Source organism: Rhinopithecus bieti, unplaced genomic scaffold (assembly GCF_001698545.2).
Source record: "Rhinopithecus bieti isolate Rb0 unplaced genomic scaffold, ASM169854v2 scaffold_21117, whole genome shotgun sequence".
Taxonomy (NCBI): domain Eukaryota; kingdom Metazoa; phylum Chordata; class Mammalia; order Primates; family Cercopithecidae; genus Rhinopithecus; species Rhinopithecus bieti.
The window spans coordinates 900,101-913,889 of NW_016810185.1; the positions used below are offsets into that span (position 1 = coordinate 900,101).

General features: G+C 53.2%; 1 protein-coding gene across 1 annotated transcript in view; it reads right to left on the reverse strand.

Moving 5' to 3' along the window:
• TNS1 (tensin 1) overlaps window positions 1-13,789 on the reverse strand; it is a 181,236-nt gene that overhangs the window by 93,161 nt on the left and 74,286 nt on the right. The window contains 6 exon segments of the mRNA XM_017891571.1: window positions 71-154; window positions 2,088-2,152; window positions 2,546-2,668; window positions 4,131-4,181; window positions 6,922-7,093; window positions 9,577-9,626. Of these exon segments, the coding sequence (XP_017747060.1) occupies window positions 71-154; window positions 2,088-2,152; window positions 2,546-2,668; window positions 4,131-4,181; window positions 6,922-7,089 (491 nt within the window). The 5' untranslated portion in view covers window positions 7,090-7,093; window positions 9,577-9,626.

Sequence of the window (13,789 nt, forward strand, 5' to 3'; positions counted from 1 at the left end):
CACAAGTCTTGTCCCCACGTACAGTGAGTGCACACACACATACATGGGGCTGAGAGCCCCAGAGACCTACCTTCTTTGGGATGGCTGGCCAATGGGCACAATCTTATCCTCATAGAACCGCTTCATTGCAAACCGGTCCAGAGCCTGGTCCGCGCTGCAGGGAGAGACAGGTGGTCAAAAGAGGCAACTCCTGCATCCAAGAACCCCTTGTTTTCCCCACCCCTGCTCCCTCAGACCTGCAGAGCCCTCTGGCCAGCCCTTGTCCTACAGGGAAGACAAGCCTCTTCCCCCTGCCATCCTGTGCTGAGAAGCTTTCTGGAAAAGAGTGCTTCAGCATCTCTCCAACTATGTGGGGCAGCACTCAGCCTAGGCTTTAAAGCTCAGCAGGCTGGGAGCCCAGCTCAGGTCTATCACTAATAAGCCCCATGTCCTGGTACAAGTTCGTGAATCTCTCTGAACTTCATTCTCCTCACCCATCAAATGAGGGTGATAATTGCCCCTTCCTCAAAGGTGACTATGGAGATGAAGGGAGGGAACATCCATAAGGAGCTTGGCACACGTGGCACACAATAGGGGTATAGGAGTGCAGTAGGGGTGCAGCCTCATCTTTGCTCATCATTAGGCAAAGATAAGACTGGCTTGGGTTGCTCAAAGTCCTAACACTACAGCCTCCTGGCAGGCCCTCCACAGAAGATTCTACCCATCCTCACAGAGCACTCAGAGAGATCACTTGGAAATGAAAAGATCACAAAGCTCCAGTGACTTCCCATCACTCTTAGAGCAAACTCCAAAGTCCTCAGTGAGAGCACGAGGCCCCTGGCTCTGCCACCTCCTAGCTTACCCTCCTCTTCCTCTTCCCTCACTTGCTCAGCTTCAAACACCCCAGCCCCTCACATTCCCATCCTTCCTCTTCTCTCAGTGTGCAGGGCTCATCCCGCAGGCTTGATACGGCTCAGCCTTTCCCATCCTGGTCACTCAGGTCTCTGCTCCAGTGTCGCCTCATCAAGAGGCCTCTTCTGACCATGTACCCGCCTCACCACTGCCCTTCTCGAGTCCCTTTACTCTTTCATGATAATTAGCACCTGCTATTACTAATGTATTTGTTTGCGTGTTTAATGCCCATGAAGACAGTGACCTGGCTTTGCCCTCTGCTACATTCTCAGCACCTAGAACAGAGCCTGACACATTGGCTGTCCAATATTTATTGTTTTTTTCTTTTTGAGACGGAATCTCCCTCTGTCACCCAGGTTGGAGTGCAGTGGTGCCATCTCAGCTCACTGCAACCTCCGCCTCCCAGATTCAAGGGATTCTCCTGCCTCAGCCTCCTGAGTAGCTGGGATTACAGGCACCCGCCCCATCACGCCCAGCTAATTTTTGTATTTTAGTAGAGACAGGGTTTCACCATGTTGGCCAGGCTAGTCTCGAACTTCTGACCTCAAGTGATCCACCTGCCTTGACCTCCCAATGTGCTGGCATCACAGATGTGAGCCACTGCACCTGGCCATATTCCTTGTCGAATGGGTAACAAAATGAATGGGTGAATCCCTCTGCCTCTCTGAAGAGTGGGATAGGAAAGGGAGTCAGTGACTGGATGTTCTTTATTCTTGCTCCAAACACCTAGGTAGGAAAAGGGCCTTCTGTTGTCCAGAGGCAGAGGAATGCATGAGACAACTTCTATATTCTATATTTTATATTCTATATTCTATATTCTATATTGTGTTGCCAGACCCAGATCTGACCCGACATTTCTTTCTGACTCCTTTCCTGCTGGCCCAGAGAAAAAGAAGGCGGTTTGGCAAGGAAATGTGGCTCCAAGGAGCTGGCCGCATGGGGTGCTCAGGACAAGGCCTGCCTCCCAAGCCTGCCCCACCAGAGCCCCCAAAAGAGAATTGGACTCTCTTCCCTCCCACCGTCTGTCCACAGGCTCCTGCCTCAGAGCTGGTGGCCCCTGCACCCTTCCTCATCGCTTCTCATTCCCTCTGTGCTTATCTCCTCACTCCAGGGAACAGAGAGGCTGTGGGTGGATGAGACGAAGGGGGTCATACTGTCAATGTTCCAGAGGATGGGTGGCTCCAGGCCCCTCTTACCTGGCAGAAATGTTGCTGTAGTGCATGTAAGCCGCGATGACAACTCCTATCCTGCCTCGGTTTCCCTGAAAGAACCCCAAACACAAAAGCATTTATTTCTAAGGCCAGCCCTGCTGCCCCAGAGCTTATCTAGAAGCCTTGGTGGAAAGGAATTGGGGCTGGAGAGAGAGGTGTGGATTTAAGGGAGAACATAAGGAGGAAGGAGGCCTCAGGGGAGGGAAACAGGTGGGGACTAAGTCTCAGAAAAAACACATCTGATCATCCACTGCAGTGGACATAAGGTGATGTCACCTGCACTTCTTAGAGGTGCCCCCCAAGACAGAATCTATTATCCCCTAGAAAGAAAAATACAGACTTATATGCTCACAAGATTCAAGGATATAGGCAGGTACACACGATCATCCAAGGACACATTCAGGCACACACACACACACACACACACATGCCACAGCTCTGACCTTGTTGTGTAGAACAACAACATTGTGGGGGTCTGCGTTGAGCCATGTGTCCATGGCCTTACAGATGCTGCAGATCTTCTCCAGGGCTGGGGTGTGGAGGTCGGGCCAGCCAAATTCCAGTACCTACGGCCCAAGCCATGAGTGAGAAGAGGGCAGAAGCCCTGCAGAGTCAACCAAGCCAGCGGGAGCCGCCCATGCCACGTGCCAGTACCTGGGCGGTGGCCCACAGCTGCTGGTTCCTGCCAGGACTTGGTTCCTCCCTGCCCACTGGTCAGCAAGGAGGCACGGATGTGAAGAGTAAAGGCCGTGCATGACCCAGTACTCGGGACCCTGGGTCCAGGTCTTGGCCCTGGCACTGACTCACTGTGGGGCCTTAGGCCTCATGTCCTCTTCCAGTCTCAATTTCCCCATATGTGTGTTTAAAAAAAACAAAAGAAAGGCTTGGAGCTGATGACCCCAAGGTCCCTATCATAGAACTGACCTCCAACGTGCCGAGGGGCCCCAAACACTGCCCTCAAGCTCTTCTCCCACAGACAGCCCTGAGGCCTGGCTCAGGCTGAGAGAGGAAAAAGCAAAGGGCTGTCTGATGTTCATGACTCTTTTCTAAGCCCTGGACACACAAACCATCCACTTTCCAGGCCAGTCAAGAGCAGCCTTAAGGACACAAAGGGCAGACGTGAAGAGTGGGCTTCGGGCCTCTCAAAACCTTTCTAGACTCACCAACTTTAAAGTAAAAGAGAACTCTGCAAGGACCTGTAGAGCACACCTAATCCAGCCAGGCCACTTTCAGAGGGGCACACTGAGGCCCAGAGAAGTCCGTCACCACCCCCAGGGTCACAAAGCAGCATGTACCAAACTCTCAGAGTTAGGAGCAGATGCCCACGGCAAAGCCCGCACACAGCCCCCCTAGCAAACAGAGTAAAAAGCAGCAGCAGGGCCAGGCTCGCTGGCTCACGCCTGTAATCCCAGTACTTTGGGAGGCCAAGGTGGGCAGATCACTTGAGGCCAGGAGTTTGAGACCAGCCTGACCAACATGGCGAAACCCCATCTCTACTAAAAATACAAAAATTAGCCAGGCATGGTGGCGGGAGCCTGTAGTCCCAGCTGCTCGGAAGGCTGAGACAGGAGAATGGCTTGAACCCGGGAGGCGGAGGTTGCAGTGAGCTAAGATCAAGCCTCTGCACTCCAGCCTGGGCGACAGAGGGAGGCTCCGTCTCAAAAAAACAAAAAAAAACAAAAAACAAAAAATGGCAGCTGGAAGGTCAAAAGCTGCAACTCCCAACTGCTTTAAATCCAAAAACTAAACATCTCACAACTCTAACCTCACCCAAGAGATTCTGTGTACTCCCCGGCAGGCAGACCTGGGTGGAAAGTCACTGCCCCAAGCTTTGCTTTCTGTAATTTATATTATGGAAAGGATAAATAGATCATTTTCCATTTTCCAGATATAAGATGGCACTCTGACTTTGAATAGGCTTTTCAAACTGTCACAGCATTTTCCTCAAGATTATTATGTGGGAACCACGGACAGGGAGTCCATTTGTTCTCCTTCTCCTCCCCCACCCCAAAATAGCCACTGGCTCACCTTGGCATGGAGCTTCGTGATGTCAGGTCTCCGCTCAGAGAGGTTGAACAGCTAGAAGGAGAAAAAGGAAGAGAGCATGAGGCGGTGAGAGTGAGGAGCGCAGCAAGGGGAGAGAGAACCATGGGCTGCTGGTCCCAGAAAGGACGGTGGCATCATCACCAACTTCCTCTGAAGAGCCCACGACAGCACCCAGCAGGGCATCAACGTCCTCCCACAGCCAGGGGCCTGGCCACAAAACAGCCATGAGCTCCCTGGACCTCCTGTGCCTGCTCTCACTCTCTCTCCCCTGACAGGAATTCTATCCATACATGAACATGCAGGTGAGTCCCAGCAGACACACCGTCACCAAGAGGAACTAAACTGTAGGTCCTCAGGATGAAGACGGAGAGAGAGAGAGATGAGGACACTGAGCCACCCCGCTCCATGAGCAGATGTCCTGAATGGAAGACGAGAAAGGGATGGAACTTGTCTCCAGTCCCGCTTGCCTCTCGTCACACTGAACAGGAATCCAGCGGTGTGAGATGATAAGTAGTTGGCAATCTCTGGTTTCCTCTTCACACATGGACCTTAGAACCTCATCCCACAAGGCTGCAACTTCTCTGTCACCAGACATCCTCCATCAGAGGGGCAAACCATCCTGGGTGGTCCCAATCAGACCCTTGACATACCTCTCCCAGCACATGCCTTTCAATGCCTGACCACTGGGGTCCCATTCCTGACCACTGGAATCCCACGGAATTCCCCAGTCTCTGGAATTCCTGCCTCTACCTCCGAGGGGGGCATGCAGAACTTCCCACCTCCACCCCACTGCCTGGGAAACTCAAAGGCCACTGTGTCGTCTCCTGGGGAGAAAAGGGGACAGCCCAGTCTGGAATAGGCAGGATAGAGAGAGGGGTGGTAGGGCACCAAGTCCCATAGAACCCTGGACTCCTTAAATCAGAAATAGGTGGATTTTCATCCACTCTTGCACTCTGTAAAGGAATACACTTTATTGTGTTACAATAGCCATCACTCAATGAATGTCTGCCACCTGCCAGCCTGTGTTAAGGACTTTACATCTAACAGCTGGCTTAATTCTCTCACCAACCATAAGAGGTAGATCTTAGACCCACTATACAGATGCAGAAGCTAGGGCTTAGTGAGGCTAAACAGCCAAGATCATGTAGTTAGTAAAAGGAGAGCCAGAATTTGAAACCAGATCTTTCTGATGTTTAAAGCCAGGCTCTTAACAATGCCCCAGTGCAGCTAATAGATGGGTCTCTATAGTGGTTGAATAGTATCCTCAAAATGTCATGTCCGCCCAGAACTTCAGAATGCAACCTTATTTGGAAACAGTGCCTTTGCCAATGTAAGTAGTTAAGGATCTCAATATGAGATCAACCTGGATCTAGGGTGGACCCTAAGTCCAATAATTGATGTCCTTATAGGAAGAGAAGACACACGGAGACACTGAAGAAGGCCACATGGAGATGGAGGCAGAGATTGGGGTGATGCGCTACAAACCAAGGAATCCCACCAAAAGCTAGGAAAAGGCAAGAAGGGATTCTGCGCATAGGATTCAGAGGGAGTATGGCCCCCTCAACACCTTGATTTTAGATTTCTAGCCTTCAGAACTGTGAGAGAATAAATTTCTGTTATTTTGAGCCACCAAATTTGAGGTAGAGTCATCACTTGGTGTCTATGGGGTATTTGGATCTAGGACCCCTCCACCCCGCCGTGGACAGTGGATATCAAAATCCATGGATGCTCAGGTCGCTTACATAAAATATGTACTATTTGCATACAACTTGCATATAAAAAAATGTACTATTTGCATATAACTTATGCATATACTTCCGTAGACTTTAAATCATCTCTAGGTTACTTGTAATACCTAATACATATAAACGCTCTGCAAATAGTTGTTCTGCTGTATTGTTTTTATTTGTATTGTTTTTTATTGTTATTTACTGTTGGTTTTTTTCTGAGTATTTTCAACTCATGGTGGATTGAATCCACAGAGGTGAAACTCGTGGATAGAAAGGGCCGCCTCATTTGTTACAGCAGCCCTGGGAAACTAATGTGGCCTCCTACATCCCACCTCAGACACCCTGGAGGCAGCCACCTGAGGTTGTACAGATCAGATCTGTGGGTCCAGTCCACAGGCACCTCCCTCTAAAATGGACCTGCGCCCTCCTCTGGGGCCAAGGACAGATCGGCCTTTCTGCGTTAGTGGAGACCACGGCCAGTACCTCTCTCCCATGTGCTAAGGTGACTCCTCTGGGCCAGGCCAAGCCAGGTGCCAGCAACCCAGGGTCCCTTAAGACACATGTTGCCAAGACTCTGCCCTCAGACTTCTCAGAGGCACCGACCCTGTGCCAGCTCTGCCACTTCCTGGCCCTGCAACCTTAGGCAAATAACCCCACCTCTCTGTGCTCTAGCAAGTGCCTGCTTGCTAGGGCTGCTGCAAAGGTTAAGTGCGTGGAAAGCAGTTGGAACAGGGCCTGGCTAGCAGCAAGCGCTCGATAACCTGAACTCTTATTGTTACTCTCTTCTCCTGGCCAGCACACACATGCACACACAGAGTTCCAGATGCCACATTCCAGCTGCAGCACACTGCTTAGAGTAGAGCTGGACTGGAGAGTGATTGAAGACTCAGGCAAGAGAGCTGCCTGAGGAGAAGGGCAGATAAATAAAGAGAAGAGGGTGGGCTGGCACAGGGGCTGGTGGCAGGGATACCAGCCATGAAGAGGTGGCTAGCACATGGAAGCATAGAAGGCACAGGATGATGGGCACGAGGCCCCATCCTCACCAGGTAGTTGCCTCCATGTTTGGACTTGAGCATCTGGGCCACCTCACGGAGGTTGCTCCGGAAGTTCTCCTCATTGGCTGTGCTGGGGAAGGAGACAGCGATGATCCTCTCTGTGACGTACACCAGGTCCAGCTCACAGCTGTCCTCCATGGTCCGGCTCACACTCATGTTTCTAGGGAGACAGCAGGCAGCAGAGGGTCCAGATCAGAATCCAGCCCACAGGGAAGGCCCCAGATAGCTGCACCCATACACATCCTGTGTGACCCCCAATTGCAGTCCAGGGTGCTTGGCTGCTCTTCAACCCAAGGCCAAGGCCAGAGGTTTCCTCTGGCAAGGCCCGTGTGGCCAGTTTGGGAGTGCCGGTGAGAACAAGCTGGGTAGGGCTGGCAAGAACCTCAGGCCATTTCAGAACCAAACTGATAACACCATTTCTTGGTTCCCATCAGTCCACTGCCTTCAACCTGTGACTCCAGCTTAGAGCCAGGGCCAGACTGGCCCAGGAACCCGGAGCTCTGGCTCCCGACACTGTGCCTGCCTGACCAGGCAGAAGTCTCCTGAAAGGCCCCAGACTGCTCTGAAAGAGGAAGGAGAGCCTGCGCTGAACGCTCTCCAGCCCTGGAACGGAGCCTTCCACTGCCCGCCCCTCACTCTCTCAAGTGGTGGAGTGGGCGGGAGACCTCTCAGGAGAGAGGGCAGCTCGGGTGACATGTTCACCTGGGTTCCAGGTGAGCCAGACCACAGCACACATTCCAGCCCTCCCGGAGGCAGGCCGGCTCCTGCCCTTTGTTCCTTGGCCTTCTCCCCACCTCTGGCAGCTCCCACCACCTGCCAGAGCTGCTTCTTGGCAGCGGCCTCCCTGATTTCTAAGGGCCCAGGAAACAAGAGGGCATGGAGCCCTTGCTGCTGCAGTGGTGGGTAGCTGCCAGCACCATGCATTTCCCGGAGAGGTGGGAAGGTCCCTGGGCTGGCCGTCCTCTCCACTGGGCACTGGGAGGAAGGGAGGGGCTCACATCTTTACATCTCTCCCAACTTTTCTTCCAGAGGAAGGGTCCAGGATGCCCACTGGGGAAGCCCACCTCTTGCTTCTAGAAGCACCTCCCCCATCCCTCCAGCTTTTTACCCCATCATCAACCTCCTAGTGCCTCGCTTCCCCCTCTGTCAAATGCAGGCAGCACTCACATTTCGTTCTGCTAACATTTCACCACAGCGGGATAAAGTGGAGAGTAGAGGACAGCGAAAGGAATACCGCCGGGATATTTAAAAGTTACGAGGGCTTTCTGGCACTAAACAGAACAAGCCCCCGGATGCTGAGAAGCCGTGAAGAATCCAGAACTCCACCAGGGTTCAATCCCAGCCCAGGTGGGGCGTGGAGGTGGGGCAGCCAAGGATGAGGCATGGCAGGACCTCTCTGGTGGGATGACAGGGGCCTGAGTGGGATTGGGGACCAGCACCCAGAGGTAAGGAGCTCGGTTTGAGCTTGACTCTGAGTCCCGGCCACTTCTTGTCCCTATGGAAAGCTTCTCATTGCAGCTGTGGGGGTGAAGTTTGTATCTCAAGCCAACTGCCTACTCAAGGACAGTTCTTGTAGGTGGTGACCAGTTTGGGACAAGAAGCCACATGCACACATACCTGCAAGCAAGTGGGTTTGAGGGTGGGGAGCCTTAGCTAACTTGCAGCATCCCCTCCTCCCCACCCTCCAAAACCCCTCTCTGTCCTGGCTCCAAGAAAGAAACTAGAATGTCAGAAAAACTCGCAAGCCCAAGCTCCTGCGATTTCAGCCTCTCCCTCAGCACAGGAGGGGGAGCAAGAGGTGCTGGTGAGGGCCGTGAGTCAGACGTGGCCCATAGGGACGCTGACCCGCCCCTGTCTACAGGCTGGATCCCGGGAAGGATGCAAATGCAGAACAGTGCCACCAGCCGGACAGCCTCAGCATCACACTCCGCATCCATCTGTCCAGGTCTGAGGGAATGAGGGGATCTTCTAAGAAGCCACCTCCAGTCTGTGGACAGCCGGCAGCAGGGCCAGAAACTGCCAGGGGCTTCAACTCTACCCCAAGGCTGGCATCCCCGATCATCTCAGGAGCCTCGGTGGGTGAAGGTGAGGCAGAGGGGGAGGGGAGCAAAACAAACTCTCTGGATCACCAAGACATAAAGTCCCTCGTGCATCTCCTTCCCCCGGCCCCTGCCAGCCTAGCCAGATAGGGAATTTTCCTTTTATAAACTACTCTGCCCAGTCAGAACCCCCTGTTTGCAGAGAGGAAGAGATCCAGCACAGGCCTCGATGCCCACCAGTCCTAAATGCAAATCCAAGTGCTGCTTCTTGGTAGCTGTGTGACCTTTACAAGTCACCTCAACTCTCTGAAACGCAGCTCTACCAAAGGGAATAAAATACGTACCTTGCGGGGTTGTTGCAAGGACTACATGAGCTCATGCAGGTAAATAAAGACTCAGCTCAAGGGCTGCTAACAGCTCAAAACACAACTGTTGCCAAGGGCATCTGCACCTATCCTCTCCTGTGCCTTTCACATTTGCCCACACTCCCCACCGTGGCTTTATGGCTGCAGTCTGGGGCACCCAGAGTCAAGACTTAACAGGAACACCCACAGTGACCCCCCTGCTTGCACTCCCGCCCCCTGCCCCCATGGGCCAGGCATACCTGATGGGCTGGAGGTGGGGCTGGACGCTCGGGGTGACCCTGGCGGAGCCCTGAGAAGGAGAGAAGAGAAGCGGCATTATGCAGGGGTGGGCAGGATCACAGCAGGAGCACACCAGAGAGCTGTCCACAGGAGCAAACACGATCTTCTTCTCCTTTCCCTGCCAACATTCCGACCCTGCCACCCTAACCCCTGCAAAAATACAGCCCGCCCGAAGCCAAAGCCATCAACACTGATTCCACGTGAGTGTGCCTGCCTGTGTGCAAGCCCCAGAGGGACGAAAGCAAGAAATCCCAAATGCTGAGGAGTGCACACCACCGGGCTGGTGCCATCCACACTGAGGGTACACTCAACAGTTACGGACTCAATGGAAACACATTTCACTTTGATTCGCTCACCCACACAAGAGAAACCCCAAGAGGAGAATACGACTGCCACCACGAAAGAAACAGGAGCGATGAGAGTAATGGCGCCCCTCTGTCCTGCCACCGTCACCCCATACTTCTCTGCTTGAAAGCAGTGACATCAAATCATTCACTTGAGTTTAGAGACCAGAACAGCCAGGTGGAGCATGCAGCAACCAAGATGAGGCCTAAGGCAGTGAGCCATGCTCCTGAGGGCCCACTCCCCACTGTCTGTGGCAGACAGTAGCCATCTCACCCACTCCCCTTTTCACAGCTGTCGAGTGGTACGAACTTAAGCAAATGGGCCCAATCCATCCCAGGGCAGCAGGATGGCATGGCGGATGTGAAAGCACAGGGTCAGAGGCCCACAGACCATGGAGTTTGGATTCCAGGATCCTGCTGGGCAGCCCTGCCAGTTGTAATGTAACCCCTCTGAGCCTCTTGTAATGTTACATGTAAAATGGGACAACCTTCAGGCTGGCGGTGAGAATCCAAAGGAGTTATGCATATAAGGCACTTCGCATCACGCCTGGCATTCGCCAGATGACCGCTGTTGTTTCTGTCGTTACTTTTGTATCAAGAAAAATGAAAAGGGTAGTTACAACCAAACATTCACCTCTATAGAAAATCAACACCCTGCATCGCCTCTACCCATCTTTCCAGCCACCTCATAGGATGCAGAATCGGGATGCCCCGCTTCTAGATTCTCAGACCTCCTGAGCCCATTGACACCTTCCAAACATCCATGTGCCTCTCAGAAAATGACCTTTTCCTCCCACCAACTTGCAGCCTCTTCTTCGAGGAGACAGGACCACAATCTGCCAAGAAAGGAAGAAACTGAGGCACAGAATAACTTACCCTCAAGTCCCTAGGAAGTTGATGGCCAGGCAGGATTCACACTCCAACCTGAGGCTTGACCATGGGGTCTCCAAGAAGAGGAGACCCTGCACCCCTCTCCTGGCTCTGCAGTGCCTACGAGGCAGGATAGGTGGGCTCCGAGGCCCAGCTCCCAGCTGAGCCCCAAGTTAGAGCAGCTCTGCTAAGAGGGGGACCCTCCATCCAGCCTTCGGGAAGAAGGCTCTGCCCAGAGTCCGCTCTGTCCCAGCTGCCTCGGACCAATGAGCAGCCCCACAGCAGTGAAGGAGGGAAGAGCCAAGTGGGGCTATCGGGGGGAAGTTACTACGTCTCACAGCTCTTCTGGCCCTGAGGACTCCAGTTTGCATGAGTCAAGCTTGGGGGTGGGGGGATTAGAGAAGGGTGGAGCTGGGAGTCAAGGAGTGATTGTGTTTGGTTTTCAAGACCCAAACCAGGCTGTTCCAAAGCTACCCGCTCAGAGGAACACAGAAACCCAACACTTCATCCATCTCCATTCCACTGGTCCCTAATGAGGAGTCCCTGAATCTCCCCAGGCCCTAGGCCCTGCTCCAGGCCCCAGGGCCACCCTGCTATAAATAGCCCCTTGGGTTTCATCTGTTGCTGATCCGTAGCCACTTTTGGAGGAAGCCACCACAGCTGCTTTGAACAACTGGAAGCCACAACGGTAGCCAAGACGTGAGGTGTGGCCGGGAGCATGGGACCAGACCCAGTGAGCTGGAGAAAGACAATGGGCCATATTGAGACGGGCTTGGCAGGGGGAACTGGGGAACTAAGGGGAGCTGGGAGCCTGCAAAGGTGCAGGGGTAAGCAGGACGAGCAGGGCAGCAGACCTGGCTCCCGTTTCCCCACCGCCCTCTTCCAAACGTTACAACACTCCACATTCCTCAGCCTCCCCACCCCAAAAAAAAGCCAGCGAAGATAAATAAAAACTTGGCCCAAACAGAGTCTGGCCAGGCCGCCTCCAGAGGTGATAAGGCAAAGTCCAAGCCCGCTCTGCTCCACCGGGCGGGGAGGGGAGGGGGGCAGGGGGAGGAAGCCACCCTGGACAGTGACCCCACTGCGGAGGATGGGGGACGAACAGCTGGGACTGTCATCCCCTGATGAATCACTGGGCTGCCCTCTCACTGACGGGGCTTCCTGTTTTCTGCAAAGTTTGGGGGCACGTGACCCTTGCTGGCAGAGAGAGAGCAGACATGCATGGTGACACGTCTGAGTGTCGGTGCACACAGACAGAACTCAGAGAACAACAAATGGGCTGGGGCAGGGGGGACGGCATGTCAGCAAACACACCCTAGTGCTCCAGAAACACAGGTGACCTCACACGAGGCTAGAGATGGCGTCTTTGGAAGCATGCCTCATCGTGTAGCTTTTTACAAGCATGGTGGGAGTAAGTCAAGGCATCCGGTCATCCCTGAGCCTCCAATCTTCATGCTCATTCTCTCATTCAGCAAACAGCCACCGAGTGCCACCAGCTGTGTGCCCGGCCATGTTCCAGGGGACAAAGGAAGTGAAGTCCCTGACCTCAGAGAGCTTATATTTTACAGACCATGATACTCATCAACAGACCCAGTGTGAGGAGTAGAGGTTCCGTCTCATTTACCCGTCTGTAAAATGGACCCCGTACAGTGCTCACATAATCTTCTGCCTACTCTGCATAGAACCCCTAGGGAAAATGACTACAGGACTTTACAAACTATTTTAAAAAGAAAAATAAGTTTTCTGCCTGCCTGTAATCCTATTCTTTTCCTCTCTGGGGATCACAAAGCACTTTACCCACATGGCTTTGAACTTCTTCCTACCTCCTCTCAAGACAGATCGATTATAGAACTTTTCATCCAACTCTCTAAACACCAAACAGAATTCTCCCCTATCCTCACCTCCAAAACACAGTCCTTCCTTTGCTGAAAGGGCACCATGAAAGGAGACTCCACAGCCTCCCAGATATAGTGTCTTACTTTTCTCACTGTCAGGAAGTTCCTCCTGGTATCTAACCCTCATCCTTCCTGCTGCACATTCAGCCAACTCTTTTTGCCTTGGTCCTCACTGCAGGCAAGAGCTGATCACCACTCAGACACTACTGGGTCGCTCAAGGTCTATGACCCCAAGTTCTGTTATCTGCCGCCTTCTGCCCCGTCATGAGGCAAGGAGCAGGAACCCCCAGCCTTGGGTGGGGTTGGTTTGAAGCAATGCCTCTGTGGGAAGAGCTCTGCCTTCCTTTGAGGTCCACAGACCAAACACAACAGCTCAGGACCAAAAGAAAAGCCATTTCCTGAGCCCAGGTCCCCAGAGGGGCACAGTTGGGAGGAGGGTCTGTAAGCGAACACCAGGGGCCTTGTCAGGCAGCCAGAGATTGGTGACTGACCCACGTCAGGGGCTCGGCCCCATTCCTACATCTCCTCTGGGGGCTGTGGCCAACCCCACATAGCACCCCCTTCAGCCACACCCCTTCCCCTCTCCTTCCTGCACACTAGCCTGGATTTTTCCAAAACAAAGTGCGACACAGCACACTGTCCACAAACTCCACTACACACCAACTCGGCAGGAGGAAAACAGCCATTCCTGCCTATGAGTCCTGGGCCGTGAGCCAGACACAGCAACGCAGCTTGACAAACAGCCACATTATCACAGCAGCAGGCCTAGGTCCTCCTCCCCCGGGGTGGACGGCTGGAGAGTCCCATGGCTGGGCAGGGGATTGGCTCAATGACCCTGGGGCCAACCCAACCTGAGACAGGTGACAGGAGCCTTAAACTTTAGGTTTTCTCTCCTCTTTTGCAGTACACAGGCCGTTCTAGTAACTGCTCACTTGCTTACCTTTCCAAAGCTCATCTTGTCCCTCCTCCCATATCCAGACAAGACAGCACACTTACCCACCTTGACACACAGGCACAGACACATTCATCCCAGATCACCAATACTTTCTCTTTAAAAAGTCAAA